This window comes from Pagrus pagrus (genome assembly GCF_965226575.1).
Source record: "Pagrus pagrus genome assembly, chromosome: 20".
Taxonomy (NCBI): domain Eukaryota; kingdom Metazoa; phylum Chordata; class Actinopteri; order Spariformes; family Sparidae; genus Pagrus; species Pagrus pagrus.
Genome location: NC_140207.1, coordinates 8,951,019 through 8,976,797, shown reverse-complemented (window position 1 = coordinate 8,976,797; position 25,779 = coordinate 8,951,019). Strand labels below are relative to the sequence as shown.

At 44.5% G+C, this 25,779-nt stretch overlaps 1 protein-coding gene across 17 annotated transcripts in view; it reads left to right on the top strand.

Annotated features, from left to right (window-relative positions):
• kiaa1217 (KIAA1217 ortholog) overlaps positions 1-25,779 on the top strand; it is a 117,462-nt gene that overhangs the window by 88,725 nt on the left and 2,958 nt on the right. For 8 of the 17 annotated variants that reach the window (XM_084340335.1, XM_084340321.1, XM_084340330.1 and 5 more), the window contains 17 exons: positions 1,318-1,513; positions 4,602-4,800; positions 5,786-5,879; positions 10,394-11,223; positions 12,727-12,831; positions 13,352-13,401; positions 15,506-15,645; positions 15,748-15,923; positions 18,641-18,771; positions 18,950-19,097; positions 19,754-20,255; positions 20,392-20,596; positions 20,726-21,015; positions 21,232-21,390; positions 21,700-21,822; positions 23,522-23,602; positions 23,702-25,351. In XM_084340335.1, the coding sequence (XP_084196461.1) occupies positions 1,318-1,513; positions 4,602-4,800; positions 5,786-5,879; positions 10,394-11,223; positions 12,727-12,831; positions 13,352-13,401; positions 15,506-15,645; positions 15,748-15,923; positions 18,641-18,771; positions 18,950-19,097; positions 19,754-20,255; positions 20,392-20,596; positions 20,726-21,015; positions 21,232-21,390; positions 21,700-21,822; positions 23,522-23,602; positions 23,702-25,351 (5,079 nt within the window). The remainder of the gene's footprint in view (positions 1-1,317; positions 1,514-4,601; positions 4,801-5,785; positions 5,880-10,393; positions 11,224-12,726; positions 12,832-13,351; positions 13,402-15,505; positions 15,646-15,747; positions 15,924-18,640; positions 18,772-18,949; positions 19,098-19,753; positions 20,256-20,391; positions 20,597-20,725; positions 21,016-21,231; positions 21,391-21,699; positions 21,823-23,521; positions 23,603-23,701; positions 25,352-25,779) is intronic. The other 9 variants (XM_084340329.1, XM_084340328.1, XM_084340334.1 and 6 more) reach the window with 9 other exon arrangements.

Here is a 25,779-nt window from a genome sequence, read left to right as displayed (position 1 = left end):
AAGCTCCCACAAATGTCAACTGCACTTAATATAAAACGCTCAAATTCTTTATTTGTCTGTACATGTGTGAGAGAGAGCAGCAGCGTGTGCATGCAGGTGTGTTCAAGATAACCTGGTTGACCTGCCCTCATGTCTCCACAGCACCACTCGTCTGCCAGGGAAGAAGAGCTTTTCATAAAGAACCCAGTGTTCGCTGACCCCTCAGTTTTAGTCCCACCTTGTCCCCGTGGAACGGATCCCTTTACAGCACCACACAATAGCTGAATGGGCTCTGTAGTCTAGTCACACATCGTCTTATTGTAGCGGTGGTCTGAGGATGCCACGTCATGCGGATCAGATTACAGAGTAGCCAACTGATCTTAAAGTTCTGATGACACGGGTCTTGATCCTCAATCAGTGACTAAAGGGAATTTTTTTTCCGGGTTTCTGTTTCATCTCTTTCCATGTGTCATCACGCAGGGTTTGAACTGTTTGAAAACTTCTCTTAGTATCGTTATTAAATCAGACTGGGGCTCACGCAGGTGCATATTTAAAAGTTGAGACTCCCGTAGTACGATTAGAGGCTTCCTGGAAATGGATAGCATTTAAGCGCCGTGGTGTGCTCGTGAGACAGTACCGAGCAGCGTTAGATGTGTCAGCATGTATCAGTGACACGCAGTATTAACACCTCTCTGCGCCGTTGCATGACGGCAGTTTTTTGGTTTGTTTAGCTGTCGTGCTGGCGTCGAGCTCAAAGTCGACATCAAAGCAGCTTTTTACTAGCTTGCCAGAGAATGAGATGAAATGTTATTTTCTAACTCCACCAAATGCATCATATATAAAAGGAGACCTGTTATGCTTTTTCATTTTTTTCCATTCCTTCAGTGTGTTATCTAAAAGCTAGTGGGAGATCCTCTCTTCCACTGAAAAAGCTCCTGAAGTGCTTAAACACCTTGTCAGCCTTTCATTCCGTGACTTCTTGACATCATTATGTCACACATTTGTATAATTTATGTTGCTAACAGAGCCGACCCAAGGCATGGTGAGCGATGCTGGCTCAGGCGTGCGTGAGCTGACCAATCAGAGCAGACTGCGTATTCGGGAGGGAGCTCTTAAAGAGACAGGAGCTGAAACAGAGCATCTCAGATCAAATGTTAACCTTTTCCGAACCAAAGTAAAACGATGAACCTGAAAATGAGCATGATGTGTCTTCTTTAAAGAGTGTGCTTGATATTCACTGCAAGATTGGAAAGTGTTGTTGGCTCACACTCATGCATGCACACAAATGTGTCCATGGTCTCACCCTTAACGTTTTTTTCTTGTGCCTCCCCCCTCCAGAGCAGAAGCCCAAAGCACGGCCCTAGTCTGCAACCCGGCGTCGGCGACCAGGTCGACCACCTATCTCTGGCCTCCCTGGAGTCACTGGACACCATGTCTGACGTGGACACGCCCACAGGATTCACCCGCGGCACCCGGGTCCGTGCTAGCCTGCCGGTGGTGCGATCTACCAACCAGACAAAGGACCGCTCACTAGGTAGGATGTGTTGAGTGTGTAGCCTTTTGCTTGTTGTTGACCTCAAACTATGTTTCAGTTTGTTTCTCAGAATCACCAAACTGGCAGAGAAATTCTTCCATCTGCTCTATTAAAAACTTGAGAATTATGGCTCCATCTTGAATCTTAAATTGACCTTTTGAGCGGACCGAGGTGGAAATAAATTGACGTTAATCCTCTATGATAACCTAATTTTGCAGCCCTTTTAGCATAATCTTCGACAAACTTCCGAACTCTCCGAACCAAACCACGATCTCACCATTTCACCTCGTCCAAATCTCCTCCTCTCGCTCCATCTATCTTCTCCCGCCTCTCTCCACCTCAGCTCGCAGCTCCTTTTTAATTAAATTCATTTCCTCTGTAGTGAAAGATTAGCGAATCCATCCACAATACGCCATCGCGTTATTGACAGGATTAGAAATGGGTCGTCTTATCAACACGCGTGGCGCTTCATTTGCATCCATACGCAGGAGCGCTGTAAGTTGTGCAGAATTAGGCTGCTGCATCAGGGTGACAGTGCTAGAAAGAGTTTCACAACTCCCCAAACAAAGTGTAGAGTCTTGTAATGTTTTTTTTTGTCAGGAGGATAGTCTTCAAAGGTAACTCGCAACTCAGCAAGGCATCTGCTGCTTGGATAATAGCAAAGCGTCTGAGTGGCACGCCTTTCGACCAAAGTAAGAATGAATGAAACTATAGGGTGCCGCCTGTTTTCCACATTGCCAGCGGTGCCTCTTGCTTTTTTCTTGTAGAGCAGAAATGCAAAACAAGAAGAGAAACACTTTTGAAAAATATGCTTTACCAGGCATGCACACACACACACACACACACACACACACACACACACACACACACACACACACACACATACACACAACCGCCATTGCTCTTTTTCAAAAACATCAGGACAAAGCGTTATGACAGTGGGGGGTGATGGTGTGATGAAAGGGGAGGAGAGAAAAGGGGGCACCTCTTAACTACAGTGTCCCTCCCACAGTCTTTCACACGTACACACACACATGCACACACGCACACAAGCGCACACACACTTCAGTGGGTCCCAACGGACATTTGGGGCTTCAGCTTGTGCTGTAGGAGTCTCGTTGCGTGGTCTTTTCCAGAGAATCAGCAGAAAACAGGAAATCCTTAAAACCCCTAATGTGAGTATCAGGTTTAATCTGATTGTCGGATCAAGTGTATTGTATTACGAGTCATTTATTCTGTGGCTGTAATGTAGTATTTATCTGCTTTCGTGTTGCAATTCAAACTTTGTGATGATATCAACGGCTTCAGAATGCAATTTTTTCCTGGTTTAAACTTTTGTGTCTCACTGGAGGAATGTGGAAAACTCTGAAAGCTCAGACAGTCTGCAGCGCTGTGCCCATTTGGTCAGGAAACCCACTGGCCATTTGCTTCCAATCCTGAGTGAAACCAGGAATGTAACACGACTCTTTGTTCGAACCGAGCTCCTCAACTTCGCTGCAGCAAATAAATCTGACGCTAAAGAATTCAAAACTTCATAATGCACGCTCGATCAATGGCGCTTTGTCATCAAACGCGCTCGCATTAAATGCTAACATCTGGATGAGAACTAGCCGACTGTTAACATAACAGCTCTCGGGGGAAAGATGGAGTTATTCTGCAAATGGGCACTTTGTTAAGTTACTGCTACCCAGAAACCCAGACAGAGCAGAGAGAGCAATGATAGACTCAGCAATTTTGTTTCCTGGATTTGCCCTCTCTCTGTCTCACTCTGTCTCGTGGAGCATGTAGGATCTTGTATAATATTTCACCAACATCTGGTAGCTTTTACTGGCTCTGCCCTTTTATGGGGTTACACCAACTAAAACCATACCTTCTTTGCTTAAAAGCAGCTATTTTCAGGGCACAAAACAAGGCTCTAATGAAATCTGACATATTGATAATTAGCATAATAAGAAGAGAAGCACAAACTTTTGAAACACGTTTGCTCTTTGTCTTAAAGTGATATCGTGCCTACAGGTCACCCCTATTAAAATCAGTGCCAGGCTGTTTGGAGCAATGAATCCGAGAATAGAAATGCGTATTTCTCTTTTCCCTGGCATTGTTTACACAAGTGCAGTGTGGGCGGTTCCATAAATTTTGCGGGGGAGACATCTGTTTTTCTAAAGCGCAGTACAGAAGCCACACCCAGGGTTTAGAGGTTCAGGCTTTGGTCTGTTTGATGCACAACTTGTTCTGCTACACCCGGAGCACACAGCCCTGCTTCTGTCCCGTATTCCTGCCCAAATAACAGTAAAGGACAGTTTCAACAACATCAACATTTTCAAAAACTAAAGAGGTTGACTGTGTTTGCATCTACCTCCCACCAGGGTTTGTTGGTATGATACACCAGTAGAAAAATGTTGAAATTAAAGGAGATGTGTTACGCTAATTTTCCAGCTCATAATTTTATTTTGGGTGACTAGTAGAATAAGTTCACATGCTTTAATGCTCAAAAGACACATCAGTTTTCTCGTACTGTCCAGTGCTGCAGCACTGCATTCCCACTGTGTCTGAAACGCTCTGTTTTTGCTCCCGTCTCTTTAAGCCCCCCCTCTCGTCTCCTGATTGGTCAGCTCACACGTGCCAGACCCAGCACTGCTAACAACAACAGAGCAACTGTGCTCAATCAATTCTTGTGTTGCTGGGCATAAATTATGCAAATGTGTGACTCTGTGACATAGTGTGATGTCACAAAGTCACGGAATTAAAGGTGGGAGTACTAACGAGGCGTTTCAGGAGCAGTGTTTTCTGTGGGAGAGAGGAGCTTCTGTCGGTGTGGACTCTGACCTTTTTAACTTTCAAGATATTTTACATGCACGAAGAAGCACAATGAGTCTCCTTTAACTAATTAATTGATTACGAAATTAGTGGCAACTAATTCGATACATGCGTTTGCACTAACAGACGATGTAAGGAGAACAGAACTTTATTAGCATCTGAGTAAACAGTGACGTTGTAGTCCAGGAGAACACATGCCTGTCTTACATAGGAAAGACTTGAATTGATTGAGTTTTCTAATCATCCCCGCCCTCCTGCTCTCTGTCTGCAGGTGTACTGTACCTGCAATACGGGGACGAGACCAAACAGATCCGCATGCCTAACGAGGTCACCAGCATCGACACTGTCAGGGCTCTGTTTGTTAGTGCCTTCTCGCAGCAGCTCACCATGAAGATGTTGGAGTCGCCCAGCGTCGCCGTCTACGTCAAAGACGACATGAGGAACGTGTACTACGAGCTCACCGACGTCAGGTAAAGATGCACGTTTGTGTGTGATGAACATGGACACAGTGATACAGTGTTAACAGTACATCCAAGGCTCATTATTCAAAAGGTCTTTTCCTTTGCCCCTCCCTGAGCACTTCCTGTTTAAAACTTCCCCTGAACAGGAAATGTCACTGGCCAGGAAAACTTCTCGCTTCCCTTTACCCTGGTGTTGAAATTTAATAGAAAGAAAGTTGGCAGTGAGGCCCTGTGGCAGAATGTCAATAATATATACCCAAACAAACTAAAGAGCACTCTTGAGAGACTCCCATGACTTTCCTGCCTTGTCCTCTCCGCTCTGGTAAAAGTTTGACTCTAGACAGTTTGAGCATTGTGAGCTTTTTACACTTTTTGAGGTCCTTTTATGCTTCCACAGTATTGTGTGCTGAGTTGTGCGTATCATTTACAAGCACTCGGGACACACATACAAGCTCACTGCTTTTTCTTGTTGCCTGTAACTTCCTGGTTTGGTATTCACCAGCATGTCTTATCAATAATATAGCAGATTCTATCTGCTGAGACTGTGTGCAGGCATTTGTTCAAGTTGGGATTTCAGATAAAAACATAACTCTTGAAGACATAAGCAACTTTGCCCCGCTGTGTCAAGAGTTCCTGCTCGAGTGCAATGTGTACTTTGTGACTAATACTTTATCGGGGCTGTAAAAAATGTCTCGTGATGCCTTAAGGTTGGTGTCCAGGGTGCAGTCAGAGACGGAGACCGGCAAAAGAAACAACAGGTCCGCTCTCCGTTTATGTAGTCGAGCCACATTTCAGCCCAGCATTAGACAGATGTTTTTATAGACCTTAGAGATTGAGAGGAAATGTCATACAACAGAGAACTGTCAGAGCCTCTGTCAGGGTATGTACCCTTGGCAGGGCTGCTAAAGAGATCCAGGCTGAGGCAGGATCGGCCGCTGTCAGATGGCGATATCTGGGCTGTCTGTTTACCACAGGACACCTCTCATTCCTACAGGAGCATCACGGATCACTCCTGCCTGAAGGTCTACCACAAAGATCCAGCACAAGCGTTCAGCCATGGGCCGAGACCTGCAAATGGTGATGCCAGGGTGAGTACTCAACCAACACTCATGCGAGTAAAAATGACTGTCTTGATAAGACAACCAGACCTATTGCAGATAGAGTTGTAAGCCCAACCTCATATCCTGTTTGCAGTCAAGGGAAGGAATGTCCCCCTACCTCTTCTTAATCTGTTTAGAGGGGGTCTCATATTGTTCTCCGGATTGGGCCTCTTCTGTACGCTCCAGTGCAGCCTGCTGTAGGGACAATTGAAAATCTCAGGACTACTTTCCTCCCCCAATATCAGCTCTAATCTCTTCCTCTTGTTCTGATTCCAGCATGTTTGTTTCCCGCTGATGTAACGAAACTTAAGCCCCAGAGAGCCGTTTCCTCAAACGTTTCCTCCTCAAATCCACCTCTCTAATCCGCCTGACCCTTTATCTAACCCGCTGCTCCTCTCCGCCTGCCGCAGATTTTCAGGCGGCGGCGCAGTGCCATTGTGATACTGCAAAAATTACATTAACCTTAGCCATAATCCCATTGCCGCATACCGTATGTGTCACATAAGTGTGAAGTGAAATTGATAAAGTTTAAAGGAATGATGAGGCACACATGATGATGGTTTAAGGGGTCTCGGTTCAGATGGCGCGATGACTTTGGGGGTGCAGCCGGAACTCTTTATATTCTCTGCTCCTGGCGGGGGAGTCGCTCCAGCTGGCTCTCTGTGATGGGGTCCATCAAGGGGACGTGAACAAAAGACATTTGAGGGGAAAAGATGGCAAAAAAGATACAACTAAGAAAATGGAAGGGGGGATTTAATAGTGCAAACAGTTTAAGAGAAGGAAAGGTTGCAAACTTTAGTGAGGCAGTTTTTTTTCACCCTTTTTTTTTTTTACAAAATTGCCCATATTAGAACTCTGGCATTTGCTGACTCAGCAGGATTTTAAAAATATAACTGTACTGCATGAACTGCAACACATTAAGCAAAGAGACGCATGGCGATTTTACAAAGGGCTTCTTGTGCAAACATTGTGAAATCTAAGTGTGGAGTAGAGATAGGCTGAGGAGGATTGCTGTCAGGAATAGCTCTGTTACTGTTTAACCATCGACACAGATACGAAGCTTGGACGTGGTTGTGGGGCGTGGAGGCCAGGTTGGTGAATGGTCAGGATAAAAACAGATTAGTACGGAGATATTTGTTGCTTAGCTCCAAAGATTTGCATTCTTGTGACAATATTATGGCAAGTTTTAACACTCAGACTCCTGTTGAAAGCAGTGTCAGCTGTAAAGCTCAGTCTGAAGATTTTTTTTTGTTTGCTTTGTTCGCCTTTTAAAGAATGCTCCAGAGAGACAAAGAAAGTCTTTCTAGTTTTTTTAGTTTTTTTCTTGGCAACCTCTTTTAATAATGAAATAGAAACCCTGCCACTCAAAGCAAAAGGCCAAACACTACAAACTAATGAGCCGTACACCTGTTCAAACACTTTCGGGGGGAGGTATACCTCACATCTGTTTGGGCTATTGAGTGTCCTCCTCCTCGCAGGAATGCCAGGCCCGGGATCAGATTAGAAGTATCATCTGCAGCTACCTCTGTTATTGATCGAAGCTTTCTGGTCAAATAGAGCTGTCTCTGGTTATGAAAACAACTCACCCTGTCCGTCTGTAATTGATTTAAGGTGACAGATGTACACGGTAACAGATAAGTAACTCATATGCAGCAGATTGTGAGAGTAAAGAGCTTTTTTTCCTGGATGTGAAGCATCTCTCTTGTCATGTTTCATCGGATGAAGAGGCAGAAACTGTTTTGAAATATTACTCTGTACTTGTGGAAGGGATTGTGCACAGAGCGGTGCTTTGTATTCATAGCATAGTCAATAGTGGCTGTCAGACGTGATGTTATGTACACATAGCTGAAGGAGATATTTTGCAAACAGAGGTTCACTTACTGTATTGGCGAACCATCTGTTCGCTCTTAATTCAGTTTGTCTTGTTTTTACTCACAGTTATCATAATTAGCGGCGTCTTTTTTCTTCTTTTTAACGCCATTACGAAGACGGCGACATCGTACATCCAGCCGTAGAGCCAGCTATTTAAATGTTGACACACTTCGGCGTGAGCACTGCAGCACAGCCTCCTCTTTATCTGTTTAGCTTGGCTGCTTCTGAGGCTCTGCAGTTTGTGAATCACTTTAGGAACCCTCTCCATCTCCAGCATGGCAAGAGATCCCCGCGACTTAGTGCGCTCCTACCAGACACGCTGCCGTCATTATTGGGAGCTTAAGAGCACGGTGGAAACGGAGACAGAGTGCACGAGTCAAACTCAAACCAAATGTTCCTCAACACGGCCTCTCGTCTGCCCGACACGGTCGCTCATGTGTTTGTTTTTCGAGCCTTTACTCCTCTGTTTTGTCTCAAAGCAGTAACTCATAAGCAGGTTTTACAGGGACATCCAGGCTGTCTTTATAAAGTCGGTGTATTTTAAGGATTTTTTAAGTTGTAACATCTGTTTGGGATTGACAAGCAGTGCCTTTTGGCCCAAATTGTTCTTATAAGGCTGTGTTGGCATTGGCAGAGCCTTGTGATGTTATTTAGTGCTCCAGAGAAATTCCCCTCACAAGAGGGCAACTTTTCTTCTTACGTGTGGAGGCACCTTGGATAGTGAAAGTCATTAGAGTTTGATGATTGTCTGCAGTGGCTCTGCGCGTCTTAGATTTCCCATCACATGTTGTGTTGCCCTGTCAGACTTGTTGCTGCCATGTTTATGGGCTGTGTCTGCTTTCACTGTCGGCATTTCTTTCTTCTTCTTTTTTTTCTTCCCTTTGTTATCACAGCTAAGCCTGAGCCCTTTGTTACTTTACACTTTGAGCAGTTGTTGTTTCGCAGTCCGTACACACACACCCACCTATTTCACACACACTTGTCATACCCACTTTATTGCGTTCTTCGCCGTATTAGTCTGTATCGGCAGCAGGGCAAAAAATAAATAAAGACGACACTGGAGAAAGCGCAGTGTCAACACTGCACCTGAAGTTTTTAAAAGAACTTTGCATTAGGTTTTGACTTGTCTTCTTTCGTAGGTGTTACCCATGAGTCATACCTTGGAGGAACAATAGCTTGTTTGTTTGACAGGGATGGAGAGTCAGACAGGGAGAAAGATGAACTGTAATCAACCCTGCATGTGACGCTCCTCAGCACAGCGTTATCATACCAAGCACATCACACAGGGGCTCTCTCACTGTTTACACTGTATTCCAGTTATGCCTGTTAGCGCAGGGAAATGTTTACTTCTATGGGAAATGAACTCGAGGTTGGAATAAACAAACTCCCTATTTTGTTATCAGGGTCGCGTGTTCAAAGCTGATAAAGTTTCCATCGCTGCATATGAATCTGCAAGTCTGAATTCAAACTAGGCCTCATCTATGCCGGTGATCTATTGATAATAGTGAGGAAATGTTTACAAACAACGGCAGAGTTCAGTTTCACAGCAACTCAGCATTTACCTCAAGTTGACCTCATCTAAGCTAATGTTGGCTAATGTTAGCCACCACAAGCTACTGTAGCAAAATCTCCAGGTTGTATTAAAATGAGAAAAGGTTTGCTTTGCTGGTTATGAGTTTAAATTTTGCATCGTTATTTCTTCTTTACAAAGTTACAGTCTCTCTTTAAGTAAGCTTTTAATGTGAAAGAACAGGAAGTAGGTTAATGCAAAGATCAGACAAAAGCTAACTGTGACGAAATATGATAAGACAGTTGTTTATATGTATGGTGAAACTTGTCATACATGACACAGCAGGTGGTTCACCACATTAACCAGACTTCCATTTACTTCCACTGCGTACCTTTAACCTCGTAGTTTGTAGTTCTACCACCTCCGGCCTCAGCACTCATTTCTTTTAACCCAGAAAGCCACTCTGGTTAAATGAGGTTAGGTTTATTGGACATTAGCCTGAAAGGGTCCTTGATGGTTTTGGGGCTGAAGAACGGCAGCCCACATTATCCGACTGTTTAAACAGACTATGCCAGACGGATCTTGTTGCAAATTAACCGAGCGCCTTCTAGCCCCGAAGGTGCACAGGTTTTACAGACACACCACAATCTTATCTCCAAGAGAGCAGTTACACTTTGTTTTTAATGTTGAAAAAAGTAAATCAACCACCCTTATAAAACTGTCTTTCCACCCAGAGAAATAATCTTGTGTTGATTTATTGTCACCTTTGGGTATAACATCCAGTAGTCAATTGCTGTACTGCGTACCCGGGAATGGTGGCCTTGCAAGCAACTATTTTCTGCTTCTGGAAAAGTTGCTGATGGTCTATTTTCTTTGAAAAACAACAGTGTAAACTGAGCTACATGAATGTTTTTATTTCAAGGGTAACTTCAGTCCAGGAATACAGGATATATACAAAATAAACAGTATCCTAAGCTCTCAAGTGAGCAGAAATATGCAGTCTGGTTTATTGACCAAATTGAGAGTTTTTTGTTTTTTTTATGCATTATTTGAAGTAATGACTTCCAGTTTTTATGATTTTAGGCTATAATATCATGTCTATGTCTTTGTGCTTTTCCAGATGCACAGCGAGATGGTGCATGCCGGTCGTGATGGCCCGCACCCTATGAGACAGCCCCCACTACACCACCCCATTCAGGGAGCACTACCCCCAAGTCCCCACTCCATGCCCCCATCCCCCTCCAGAATCCCATTTGGCCCACGACAGGGCTCTATACCTGGGAGCGCTACGATCCCAAGGGACCGAGTGTCTACCGCAAATCCTCAGGCTCGCTCCAACTCACCCTGTCCCAGCGCCATCCTGGAGAGACGGGATGTCAAGCCGGATGAGGACATGAGCAGTAAAAGCCACACTCTAACCAGGGGAAATGAGGGGTTGTATGCAGACCCATACTTGCTCCAAGAGGGAAGAATGACCATAGCCACTGCCCACGGACCACACCCCAACCCCGGGCTTGATGGTTCAGATCATGGCATTGGGGGATTTCACCGTGCCTCCATCCGCTCCACAAGCTCTTACGGCAGCCCCACAGACACTATGGATCACCCCTCGCTGTACAGGCAGAAGTCTAGAAACAGCCAGCTGCCTACTTTGGGCTCCAAGACTCCTCCACCATCCCCTCACCGGATGGCTGAGGTACGGATGATTGACATCCACGGCGGGCCTCCTCATGGTGGGCCTCCTCATGGCGGGCCTCCTCATGGCGGGCCTCCTCATGGCGTGCCACCTCATGCCGTCCCCATGGAGAGAGGCTCGCCTGTGCGCCAGTCCTTCAGGAAGGAGGAAGTGGCAGGGACCAAGCCCCGGAGCAACATGGGATCACCTGTGGTTGCAGACCTCCAGGGTCACCTTCAGGGGCCCATCCCACCTGTCAGTGACCATCAGACACGGTAAGCACCACAGGGACCGGATGTTACACATAATGGGTTGGTGGGCTGTTAAAATGAGGATTCGGATATTGCATGGGAGCATGGACTAACTCTGCATCCCAGTTTCACCCTAACCATGAGCTGCTGGTTCTGACTTCCATCATCCATGACTGAAGGCAAGAATATAACCACACCTCACTGTCTTGAGTGTCAGTATCTGCACATTAAGACCAGCACATGATTATGCATCAGTTTGGTTTGTGTATCCAACCAGTTCTGCTTATCTGACCATTGTTTTCACAGTCTCTGTTCAAGCTCTGGAGCTTACAGTGTTGATTATTATAGAGCGTGGAGACCCAGACATAGCTACCACCACTGAAACAGGATAGTATCTGGAGACCCCATTAACCCACTGTATATTTTTCTCTTAGTCTGCGACCATTGTTCTAACAACAATCCCCCCTGTAGAGTCTATTCAGTTTGGAAAATCCAGCAGACATTTTGGTACCTGGGTTAGGTTTGTCTTACTCTGACTGAGAGCACATAAACACAGACAGAGATGGCCACTTAGCCAGGCAAACGTGGTTTTAGAGGCTACATGCGTACCCAGGAAAACCAAAGAAAAATATTGACCAGGTTGAATAAGTATTTGAAATGGCCCAATCAGTCAAAAAGATCAGGCTGGACCACCTGGGCAGCCCACAACCCCCGTTTAAAATGCCCTGGGAATCTGGGTAAAGAGAGAGGAATTTGAATGGGAAAGTACTGTACTTAACTTTCAAAATAAACACAGTCCCTACACTCAGCGCTCTGGAGCTGTCATAGAATTTATTAGTGTGAAATATGCTGTATGAACCTTCTGTCAAGCATCGTTGTGTTCACATAGACCATGTGTCTGTCTATTGTCTGTAGCACAGCTAAAACCACAGTCCCCGCCGTGTCCTCAGCTGGCCCCACATGCTTCCACAGGATAAATGATGACATCTGAAAACAAAAGTTGTTCTCTTTTCCAACCTCTAGGCTTACCAAACAATCTCAGTGTAAGGTTGCCTATTCACCCCTCTGGTGTTTGGCTTTCTTAAGGCAGTGTAATTTTCCAATTGTCCTTTCATTCTCTCCTGAGCGGCCGCCACATGGGACACACTTTGTTTTATTCAAAAACAATATGACTCGAACACCCTCGGTGTCTTATCTCCGGGTCCTTTTCCTGTCTTGAGTCATCCATCTTGTTTATCCCATTTGGACTCGAGCTTTGTCTTTTTGACTGAGTCAAGTGCTGTTGCACTGTTGTATTTCAGAAACTATTTATTTGACCAGAGTCAATATTTACTCGGGCCATAATTGCAAATCAATAAAAAAAAAAAAAATCTCCATTGTGTAATCCTATAATGTAACAGACAGATTTATGATCAGGTAATTAAAAACATAATTGATTTTTCTGTTACAGCCCTATTTGCTCTAGTGGCAGCCGTAATATCCAATAGGCCTCAGTGTTGAAAGTAGAATTTTCTGATGTCTCTGCAGAGAGCGAATGAAGGCAATGGAGCACCAGATTGCCAGCTTGACTGGCCTTGTTCAGCATGCACTTTTAAAGGGGCCAAACGCTAGTGGCACCAAGGAGCCTCCAAGGTAAGCAATCACAGCATAGGACAGCGCGAGGCATCAGGGGAAATGGAGTTTCAAATGAAAGGCCTCAGAGTGGGAAAGATAAAGTATCCCCTCTATAATGGCCATATCAGACACTCAGGTTAAATCGCATCTGGTGAAGAGGAAATAGGTTTGACTGTGAATCTAATATTAAAGCCATTTGCTCTTCAGATAAATGGTCACTATGTATGGTTTATCTGGCTGCACTTCAACTCTTTGCATTTCGATCTTCTCTGTGGAGACCTTGTGTTAATGTTTGCTTGACAATTTGTCTAAAAGGTCTGTGACTGCAGTGAACTTTATGTTTCTACGCTATGTTAAACATTGATGAAGCTCGTTAACATCATTAACATCACGTTAACCTCTCTGGTTTGTCAGTCTTTTCCCATCATACTTTGTTGTCTGTTCCTACTAATACTAACGTATGAGTTTTAAAGTGGCCCAGAATACTGTTTTTCATGATGAAAAAATCCTGCTCTTATGAATCTTTGTCTGGCTTCAGTGAGAGACCACCGAAGACCTCATCTCCTGCCCACAGCGCCCATAGCTCAGGTTAGTATCACTGTTATTCTGCTCCATTTCATGACTTCTTGCCTTTCTAAACAAGAGATTTAGCGCCATAATGTCTTGTGCAGACAAGCCCACACATCAGTGTCAGTCAACAGTCTGCAATGAGCAGTGCTGGAGGGAGAGAAAACAAAGTCATGCTTCTTTGCTTGTCATCAGTTCACATTTCCTTACAATTCTTTCCCCTGTACATCCAGTTTAATAGGAGATAAGAGACGAGAGCCAGCCGAGCTAACACAAGCTCCTCAAAGCGCTACTTAAAACAAGACGCTATTACTTCTCAAGCCTGCCAAGATGATTCAGCGATTCAATCTCGGCTCTGCAGTGGTCTGTGGCCAGATCCAGGTTTGATAAAAAGATCTGCAACCTCACCAGTCGCAGAGAGAGAAAACACTACTCGTGTGTCTTGCGAGCTAATCTCATGTCTCATGACACCTTTCATATGTAGCTTTCTGAGGGATTTACTTGTCATGTCGTGCTTGAGTGAATCCCGAAAACATCAGCAAAGTTACAGCGTGGGCTTTGATCTCGCCAAACTGCCTCTACATCAAACGTGAGAAATCGCTGGCACTTTTTTCCGCCATCTCTCAAATGCTTCTTCGTTTGTCACCACGCAGCCTGCACTTATTTTGATGGACATCGTGTCCCCAAGGGCCAAAACACAAGCAGCAGTGTGCATTGTAACCTGTACTTCAAGTCCAGGCAGCTGTCAGGTGGTATGTAAGGGAGAGAGTTTGGGGATTATGAAGACAAAAGTTTGTTCTTTTACTGCCTCAGCAGAGGGTGAGTTTCTGTGTCAGTGGAGCTTAAAGTGCACTCTGAACATTTCCTCACCGATTGCTGGCAGGGACACTACTTTCTTTAATGGACCTAATGTCTGTGGGGATGGTTTCTCCCAAACTACAAAACAAATATTTTATCACTTACCTCCAGAGGTGCCCAGGAAAAGCACATAGTTTTGGTTTTATTGCCAACATTTTGAGATATTCATCTGTGAGATTTTTGCCTCAAACGCAATACAGCAGAGGTAAACAAAATATCAGTTGAAAAATGGGTTGCACCTTTCAATAAGGGCACAGATCATATACTTAAGCTGGGAGTGGACACGTTATTTGCTTTAAGGTATTATTATGAAGTGAATGCTCATTGCACAATGTCACAACTATAGAAAAAATGACTCCTGCTACCATAACTATTGCATGACTCATGGTGATTTAATGCCTGAATGAATGCAGGATATATCCCGAGTACCTGTTGCTCACTATAAACAAAAAGTCAGTCTCTATGTAATAAGTTCACACTTACCAGATCATCAGTTAATGATATTTATGTGGATATTTTATATAGTTCCCTTTTTCATACATGAGTTGATATGCATCAAGTATTTCTATGTTATTTATGTACATGTTTCCATCTGGAATTATAAAGCTATCTTCATGTATCTATGAGATCGGGTGCTTTCAGAGAGGTTTGGTTGCATATCAATTAATGTATAAGGTAACCAATGATCTGTTAAGTGTGAATTTATTCCATAAAGTCAAAGTGACCCTGACACTAGCCATGCATTAGTTAACCATTACTTGCAGTGGAAACAAGAACTCAGTCCTCCCTTCTCTGTTTTTAGATGTCTGATGGAAAAAACTTAAAGCCAATAGAGTCAAAAGTCTAGTCTATGCTGGAGCTTTTGAAAAGATTGAATTAAATTATTATTGTTGTTGGGGGACAACTCGGCCAAAACCACAAATATTAGCTCCCCTGGTTTCCATGGTTTCAACCTCTTCCCCGTCCCTCGCGGCGACTGAAATGGCATGATCAGTCGACAGACATTTCAGAGGTGCTGCCAATATAAGTGCTGGTATATCTGCTTATTGTGCCTGGAAAGAGAAAGCCACAGAGAGTTCAGGCAATCATTCCTAAACATAAGGAACAGTAAGTCAGACCAGTGTGTTGCCAGAGAAAATATGTTTGCAGACGTGTTTCAGCATGTGCATATGAATGAAAATAAACCTGTTTTGTTTAGGTGCTATTAGGTGACATTTTTCATGCAACAAGCTGTAACTTGTTTTCTCTTTTTTCCCCTCGGTTACAGGTGGTTCCCCAGTTTTGGCTCCTAAGACCAATGCAGCCACATCAGACAAGGGCTCAGTTCCTCTCAAAATCAACCTCCTGCAGTTCAGGAAGAACGTTTCTGACCTCAGGATGCAACTCCATCAGATGAGACAGCTGCAGGCAAGACCTCTTTCTCCTTTTTAATTCATTTCAAGTGTGTCTATGTTGGTCTGCAAGTTCAGGTCCTCATACACGTCATTCCCACTGTGTGCATCCGCTCAGCTCCAGAACCAGGAAGCCCTGCGAGTCCAGCTGAAGCGGGCAGAGCAGGAGATTAGTGTCAAACTCGCAGAAGCCATGCGAGGTCTGGAGGACCCTGTCCAGAGGCAGAGAGCTTTGGTAGAAGAGGACAGGCACAAGTACTTAGGTCTGGAGGAGCGTGTCCTCACACAACTCGGGTAAGTTTTCGTGTTGTATATAGTCTAAAATGGATTTGGTTGTTTGCATTCAGTATTGGATGTTTATTGTTCAGGATTTTACTCCTTTCATGAGAGTCCTGCAGAAGTATTAGAGGCGATTAAGCACACACCCAAGTGGTTTTCAGTCAAGGTGCTTCCATTCTTAGGAAATCCCCAAAAGGCTTCATTTTTTATCAGCTCACCTACGCTATTCACTCCTTAACTCTCTGACAAGCCAACGCCCTCCAAATTACAGCCCACAGGTTTATACAGGCAAGCTGTGCCTGCCTCTCAGAGACAGCAGCCTGGAACAATAGACCCAACTGTGGAGTAACTTCTCACTGCACTGCTCTTATTTTAATTCACTTGCCTCATCTTGCCAACAGGGAGCAGTAATTGAATCCTTTTATTTGGATGTTTACAGGCAAGGTCAAGCAGCGTCGTCTTAATAAACACAATGATCGCAGCTCGCGGAGAACTGGGAAATGAACAGGCGAAAGTCAGTGGATTAAACTCACTGTTACCCTTGGTATCCAGCCAGCTGTGAGTCAGCAAAACGCGGCTGCTGGCTTTTTAAATAAGGCTTGGTAATTAGGGCTGCTTGGCTTTAAGACCAGTGGGAGAATGTGGTGTGAAAACCACTGGCCTCTCAAGAGGAGAACTAAATCCATCACGACCTGTAAGGGCACATTTTGTAATATTTTCTAACTATGTGGCAACAAAAAGGGCTCTGTGCTTTTAAATTATGAAAGTGGTACTACAGTGTGTGGAATAGTTTGCTGGGAGATCCAAGTACAGGAAAAAGCAAGGAAATAAATTAGTGCCTGGGGTTTTAAACAGGAAGGTTTGTCTGCGGATAGCTCCAGTTGATAACAGTAATTCACAGTAAATTGAAGAGAATATGAAAAAAGGTGCAGCAACTCCTCCTCCATTCCTTCTTAAAGAGACAGTTCACCACAAGTTTTTCTCACCTGTAGTGCTATTTTTTCATCCAGATTGTTTTGGAACTGATTTTCTGTTTTTATCTAGCCCCAAAATAAAAAATAAATATTCTTCATCTTATCTTCATCTTACCTAGAGCTATTGAGCTATTTATCCATCCAGATTGTTTCGGTGTGAGTTGCCAAATCTTGGAGATATGAGCTGTAGAGTTGTCGGCCTTCTCTCGAATATAATGAAACTAGATGGCACTCGGCTCAAGGTGCCAAAAAAAATAAATCTGAAACGCTTTCCAGCAGTCATGACCCAGTTACTCTAAATAATCTGGAAACCTCGTTGTGGGCAGTCTCCTGTGAGAACTTGTGTTTCTTTCTACTGAACTGCACCTTATTACAGCAAACAGGGAAACATGCGTCTACTCATGGACGAGACTAGTCTGCGAGTAGATGCACGAGGCTAGCTAACCAAGCCAACTAAGCTAGCTAACGTTAGCTCAGCCAAGAAGGACGCCATTTTTGTTTACATGTTGCGCTGTCACGGGCAGAAGGCAGGCGCATCTACACATGGACGAGAGGCTTTTACCGGTGACAGCGCGGCATGTAAACATAAATGGCGTCTTCCTTGGCTGAGCTGTACCGTTTGCTTAGTTAGCTAAGCAGCTAGCTCACTATAAAGTGTAGTTTAGTAGAAAGAAAAAATAGTTCCTACGTGGAAATGCTCTCTAAAAGGTCTGTGCATTAGAGGAAAAATATGTGTTTTTGATCTTGGGTCAAACTGACCCCTTAAGTATGTCCATGGAATATCTGGAATTGGCTGCCTCTTACACTCAAACATAATAAAGATGTACATAATAAAGAAGCACTGTCTGTTTTGTCCATGGGAAAAAAAGGAAAATTAGTTTAATTATTCCTCAGCTGGAATTTCCCATCATCATTCCCATTACCTTCTCGACTTGGCATAGCGGGGCATTTAACACGCTGTCTCCTCACTGCCTTTCCCACCCCCTTTAGGGGAGTTCTATAAAGGAGTGTTTCTCAAGGGTACCTGGCCACAATGAAAGACCATTTTAGTCCCTCTCATGCAATCCAATGTTGCACACAATGTTATCATTCGCCACATTTCCCCGCGGAGCAGCCATTTTTCCCAAGCGCTGGGATGGCTTGTGAAGCGGCAAGATATGTTTTCTATGTGAGGAAGCGCTCGCTCACAAAAAAAGCCCCTCGTTCAGTGTGCAAACATTTGTGGTTTTGGGATGAGAGCCAATCTGATCCAGACTGAGGGATCTAATATAGACAGGGAAGAGAAATGCAAAGTGGAAATGTTTATTGTCAGTGTCAATAAACATATTTTGAATTTAATTTCCACCCCCTTTTTATGGATCTTGACCCAATCCCTGATCTCACCTTTGCCCATTAAGTATCACTGTAGATGTTTAAGATAAATGATTGTGTGCTGCCCCCTGGTGTTTATGAAACGTAAATAAAATATTAATAGGGTGAAAATCTGTCTATTCTGTCTACCTCTTAAACAAACTGTGCTCAACTAGATAAACGTGAATACAACAGGAACAAGTAGTCCCTGAAGTGGAATAACATTTTTACATTAAATCCTTTGATCATTAGTTTCCATTCAGTTTTCATTTCTGCCTTTGAACGACACTGCATACACTTTATTTTTGTCAGTGGTACCGCATTTATTAACCAGTTGCTGTAGGAAAACTGAATTCTCTATCTCAGCTTTAAAGTCATTTCCATTGTGCTTTTTGTTTTCCTCTGCAGTGATCTGGAGCAGTTTGTAGTTTCTCTGCAGAAAGAGTCAGCGGCAACACACAGAGTTGTGACCCTGAAGGACGTGGAGGAGGGAGCAGTGACTCTGAGGAAGGTGGGGGAATCTCTGGCAGGGCTCAAAGGTAAGACAACAGATCATATTGTGTATAATCCTCTGTTCCACACAGTTTTAGTCACTATGATTAAACAAAAAGGTGATACAGAAGAAAGTGCTTGGTACTGTGGTTCTTCTAAGTGATAAAATAAAACTCACATGATCAAAAACAATTCATTTGCATGTTCCTCTGTGTGTTTCTTCAGGAGAGTTCCCGGCCCTCCAAACCAGAATGCGTGCTGTGCTCAGGGTGGAAGTGGAAGCTGTCAAGTTCTTGAAGGAGGAGCCTCATAAACTGGACAGCATGCTGAAGAGGGTCAAGAGCCTGACGGACACACTCAGCAGTCTGAGAAGGTAGAGGAAAAAAAATCATATCTCAGTGGAGATAAAGTAGGGATCAGGGAGGAGAGGTGCTGCTGTATGAGGGCTGAGAGTGAGAGCGCGAATTGAAGTTGAAAACAAAAAGCACTCCGCAGAGCTTCACACAGGGGTCTATGATGTGGGAGATTGTACTGCTTGATTATATGGCAAGCCGGCCTTCATCCCATCAGAGAGGTCATTCCGTGTGGACGGAGGAGTGTGGCGTCCATCGCCTCCACTGGACCGATAAGTGAATTAATGTGGTGGACACGGCGGAGCCTCATTTCCATTTTAATATGTCACATATACCAAATTCACTCCCGACCTTTCTCTCCCTCTCACTTCATGACACTTTTACCCAATACATGCCCGGCTGCATAGCCATAAGACGTTGCATCACAGCTCCCCTCATGTCAGAATTAATCATTAACATTATTTGTCGGCTTTATTACAGGGTTTGATGTGTTCTCAATCTGGTCGGGAGACAAAAAAGATTCTAGTACTACTAATTTTGGTTGTAAAATAGATTTCTATCAATGTAAGGTATTGTTTGGCGTGATTTAGAAGAGGTATAAGTTGTTGAACGAGCAGAAAATCTGAAGATCCCTGTTTTAAGAGTGTATCACATTCTGGTTCCCTCCTCTCTGCAGATCTGCTTCAGAGGGCCCTCAGAAAGGACCCAGTCCTTCTGCTAATATCCCAGTGAGCAACAGCCCTTCAGCAGCAGCATCAGCAGAACCCCCTGCAGAGGCTCCCCCACCATCAGCCCAGCCTGGCTCCACATCTGCCCCGCTGGAGCCTCAGAGCTCCACCATCAAATCAGAGGTGATGCCCTCCTCTCCGGTGGTCATCCATCATGTACAGAGCTCACCGGTCCACATGCAGCAGTCCCAGCAGTCTGCAGCCTTGACAACTCAGCCGAGTCCACCGCTCACCCCCAGCCCCTCTCAGGTCCCCAGTCCCAACCCGAGCAAGAGTCAAGGCCGGGAATCTCCCAAGGGGGCGGCCTTGGATCCACAGAGTCCCGCCCGTCACAAGAAGACACATGGGAACCTGGTGAATAATGGCAACGGCACTGCCAATCAGGGTCTTGTCATAGAGGAGCTCCAGAACAGCCAGGACAAGAGCAAAAACAGAGCAATGTCCATAGAGGTATGTGTGATTACCTTCCGATTGTCATTGGGTCTTTTTTGGTTATCACAGGAACACAATTATTTTACTCAGCATCTCCAGAATCAGAGAGCCTTGTCAGGAACTCATTCTTTCTTTTCTTCTTTTAATGGCATAGGCAGCAGAGAAGGAGTGGGAAGAGCGGAGGCAGAACATGGGTCATTATGATGGGAAAGAGTTTGAAAAGATCCTCCAGGAGGCCCAAGCCAACATGATGAAGGGCATTCCCAGTCTAGACGTTGAAGAGAATGCAGGACTGCCTCCTCCTCCTGCTGCTGCTGGAGAACAAGCAGAGATCCAGAACCCTGTGGAGTCACCAACAGGTACAAATCTAACACAAATGTCATTTTAAGACACAAACATGGGCTCCAAGTACAAATAATGTACAGCAAATTCTATCTTTTATTATCATATGAACACGTATAACTTGATCTCTGTTATTTTGATGATAGAAGAGCCCCAGTCTGAGCTTCAGTCTGACAAATCAGCCAAGAAGGGTCCTGAGAAGCTCCCAAAGCCTGTTCTGGAGAAACCAGCCAAGCCTGCACTGGAGAGACCCTCCAAGACTGCCACCAAGCCGGCCCCCATTGACATTTTTACCAAGCAGGGTGCTGAGAAGGCCAATAAGTCCCCACCACCACCTCCTCCAAGGAAGACCTTCCCCAGCTCAAGCTCAGGCATGACCACCACACGCTCTGGCGAGGTGGTTTACACCAGCAGGAAGGAGTCCGTCTCCGCTCAGGTCAGTCTGAGGCTTGTAATCTCGTTAATGAGACATTAAAAAGAAAAGATGTAGAGAAAACTACTGTCTTTAACTATTCTCAGTTTTTGGGTGTCGTGCATTTCTTTTCTTGATTGAGCGTTTTGACACTTTCACAGTATTTTAATCGCAACAGGATCGACTATATAATCAAAAAGACAATATGGGACTTTTTAACCTTTGAATAACTTCTAACAGGAGGTTGAAGAGGACACTCCACCTCCCACTCCACCCCAAACCAAGCCCGCCAAGGTTCCACCAGAGACCAAGCCGAAGCCAGCCACCCCTCCACCTGTCATTGCTTCTGTTCCCGCAGAAGAGGAGGATGAAGGGGACAAGATCATGGCAGAGCTCCAGGTACGATGCAACTCAAGCACTCACACACATACATACATACATACATGCACAAATGACAATCAATAGGTGTAAAGTTTGCTGGATTTCTGCGTTGTGGGTGTGGGTTGCCTATCATTTCTTTCCGAGGGAGGTTGATTTTCCCAGGAGTGGCAAAGGATGATCACTGACCACCTCCAAACTCCTTGATTTTGAATCTAACTTTGTCACGTGTGGGGCTTTACAGCTGTGGCTAAAGGTGAAGACACTCAAACTTCTTTCCTCCTCAAAATCCTTGCCCCCATTCCCCCTTCACTTTTCTCCACTCTTTAGGTTTTCCAGAAGTGCACAGTTAAGGATGTAGGGGTGAAAAATGTGGTAGAACCCACCCCTCGAATTGAACCCCAAATCAGAGAGCTAAGACCGGGGCCCATATTGCCCCTGAAAGAGAAAAAGGTAAAATATTCGTCGTCACGTGGCTACCCACCTAACTGCCTGCCTCTGCCAACTGTCTGATACAATCGATGGCTGTGTCTTAACACCTCTACAACTTTTGCACCCTTGCTTTGGCTCGAGAGAAACCTGTAACAGCTGCCTCCAAACAGCACCTTTCCTTGCTGCCTCAGTTTCCTTCCCTCTTGTGATTCTGCTGGATATCACAGCTTGAATATTTCGGGATTAAGTCTGCATAAAATGAAGCCTCTGAAAAGATGCTGTGTCTTTCGTGTGTCTGGACCAGACAATGATGTGTTTTGTGCCACTGATTTAATTATCGCTTGTCTTTGCCTCCAAATCAATAAAGACCTCGGCACTGTACTCTACAGGCAATTAAATCGTCTTGTGTCTTTCTTCAATTACATGTCTTCATGCAAAATCAACAAAGAATATTTATTAAATGATTGACAATTGAGAGAAACATCGTAGACACAACCTGTTTTTGCAGACTTGGTTCACTATAGGGTCAGTCTGGCCACTTTGCATGCTACTCTCCCCCACTTTCACTATTCTGAGGGTTTTTCTGTTTCTCTTTGTCTTTGCACATCTTTACTTTAGATTGCTTTCCCAGCTTTACACCTATATAACAAGCACAACCCTATCTTTTTTTCATATTTAAGTCAAACAATGCACACATTTAATATGATTTCCCAATGAATGTGACAAAGAGGACAGGTATGTTCGAATGCAATTCATCTGATAAGTTCGCTAGGTCTAAATCGAAATATCTTCCAGTGTTTACCAACTCATAGGAACAACCCCCATTCCAAAAAAGTCAGGATGTTGTGTAAAATGTGAATAAAAACAGAATGCAATCATTTGTGACTTTTTTTTACCTTAAAATAACAGCTTCAAAATGATTTTGATGAAGTGTCTCGTAACAGGGTGAATGGTGTCCCTCTATCATTTGTTTATGCACTGTGTAACTTCAGTGAGAGGGTAGGATCACAGTGGCACACACTGTGACTTCAAGTAAACATGTTCTCGAAGCTTTGTACAGACCTGGGATTTGTATTTACGACAGTGGTGTTGCATTTAGAAACTGCAGGAGGCGCCAAATCGCACAAAATGCCAATTTCTACATAGTGTTGCTTTAATTATCTGTCAAAAAGGATTCACAAATTATGGCATTCTGTTTCATTTATCTTTTAAACAGTGTCCCAACTTGTTTTGAATCATGGTTGTATAAATACTACTCATGCATCAAATAATTTCACTAAAGTGAGGGTATTCTAAGAAGTGATTTGCATGAACAAGACAGGAAACAGGAAATCACTCGTTCACAAGAAAGCAGAAGAGAGAGACTTGAAAACTTAATTGCAGGATTATCAACAGTGCAAGTGCAGAAGAGAAGACAGGGTTTAGCCATCAATAAGTAGCTGACTTGGCTAGCGTAAAAAAGCAGCTTATAGTCTTAGCTTTTAAACAGTAATATTTATTCATTTTCCCTGCATGAATTTGGATGTACAGTATTTAATGTCGGCTTTTAAAAGTGATGTTCATGAAACAGGGATCAATCTGAGCAGTACATTCTGCAAATAATTTGCCTTGTAGAAGGTAATTGCTCAATGCAGTGTTGACACTGTAGATGCTACTGCAACCCACAACAGCCTGACACACCAGTTGCACAGTAATATTATTCCCTCACACACTGTTCTAGCAGAGCTCAGAGCCCAGTCGAGAGGAAAAAGATCCAGACACAGATGAAAATGGCAATTCTACCCACCGACAGAGCCAAGGGGTACGTATGACTTTCATTTATTAGCATTATTTCCATGTATAGTTAATGTATGTTCAAGATTTTTGAGAGATTTTAAACAGCTACTTCTTCTTTCCTCAGGTCATATACTATGTGACTGGCCAGATTCCCAAAGAGCAACCGCCCCCGCCGGGAACGGAGGAAATCCCCGAACACCAAGATCAGCCTTCAACACAGGTGTCAAATGTCAATGTTAATGACAATTCTCCAAGCCAGCAGCAGCAACAGCAGCCGAAGCAACAGGAGCCACTTCTGTCTCCGTCGCAGAAATCACCTCCACCTATATCGCCTAAGCCTGTTGGACTTAAAGGATTCAAATTTCCAAGGAAGCAAGTTAAACGCTCCGAATCCTTGAAGACCAGTGCAGAAATGGAGAAGGGAAAAATCCTCAACAAAATTAACACTGAAAAGAAAAGCAAAGTCATCAAGCTGCATGTTTCTTCAAGTAAAAATATAATACCTGAGTCTGTGGTTACCACAACGACCAGTACAGTAAGAGAGGCACCTAAAAGTTCTGGTCCTCCACCAAAAAAGGTTCCTATTGAGGCTATTGATCCACCTAAAGCTAACTGTGATGAGGGTAACGAGGAGGCTGGTCTTAGTCCTGACTTACCTGGAGAAGAGGCACCTCCACCCCCTGACAACATCGCATTCATGATCACTAACACCAAAGTTCAGGCCCTGTCCTGTGGTGAGTACCAAGAACTGGTCAATGCCAAGGGAGGAAGTGTCCAGACTGTCACTGTAGGTAGCGCTGCTAACCGAGGGAACACCGCAGAGAATCCCAACATGCCACAGGATAACGGCTTCAACAAGAAGCCCGTCATCATCATTTTCGATGAGCCCATGGACATCCGTTCGGCTTACAAGCGCCTGTCTACCATCTTTGAATGTGAGGAGGAACTGGACAGGATGCTCTCGGAAGAGCGTATCGAGGAGGAGGATGAGGAGTCTGACACAGAGAAGAGTGCAGGGCAGCAGGGAAAAGCTGAAAGGACCGAAGTCGTTGATGGCAAAACGGTCAGCTCGTCACAAGTCAATGCAGACCATATTAGCTTATCATCCTCATCTTCATCCTCAATCTCGGACAGTGGAAGCAATTTAGAGTCAAATGGTGACGCCAAGCAGGATGGTAAGAAGAAGTTCAAGTTCAAGTTCCCAAAGAAACAGCTGGCGGCACTTACCCAGGCAATCCGCACTGGTTCCAAGTCAGGCAAGAAGACTTTACAGGTGGTCGTGTATGAAGACGAGGAGGAGGGCGACGGTACTATCAGACAGCACAAGGAGGCAAAGAGATTTGAGATTGCGCGCTCAAAATCCTCAGCGGACACTACCAGGGTGACAGGCTCAGCCGGGCTGAAGAGACAGAACTCGGACTCCCTCGTCAGGACAAATGAGATCCGTAAGAACACCTACAAAACACTGGACAGCCTGGAGCAGACCATCAAGCAGCTGGAGACCACCATCAGCGAGATGGGACCACACTCCCCTCTGGAGCCGGTCGGCACGGAGGAACCTAAGACAGGGAATGGGAAAAGCCCAGAAGGAGTGGGGCTGAAGAGGTCTTCCTCTCTCCCTACATCCAGAGGGTCAGGCCCTAAGGTACCCAGCAAAAATTCATTGCAGAAGAAGACTAAACCTCAGCTCCTTCCTCGCCCTGTAGTCGCCCCTACTACCACCACCACCACCACCACCACCACTGTCCCCAGTGCCCCCAGCACCGTACAACAGGTCTCTCTCTAGCTCTTGTTGCTCCGGGAGGCTTTGGGTCCTTCTTGTTTTTTTTGTCTACAACCTACCTTCACTCCAACCCTAACCACTGAAATTACAAAATCATTAATCCACTCCACAGGTGCTTGGAAACATTGGAAATGCCCCCTGTGGCTTTCTCCCTCTGTGAAATCATGGTGACATGATTGGGGGTGGCATTTTGTTGGGTTCCTGGCTACCATATTCCTCCTTCAGATCATTGCTAAAACTCTTAGGTTTTCAGCAAGTGGCATCATCAAAGACACTCTCATGATGATTAAGCTCTGATATCTTCCTCATTCTTGACTGCATGTACTACTGTGTATTGACTTCAAGGTTTATGATCTCACTGGGTGCATGATCTTTCACTGGTGTTGAAACGTTGAGGTGTAAAATGAGGTTCTTTGACC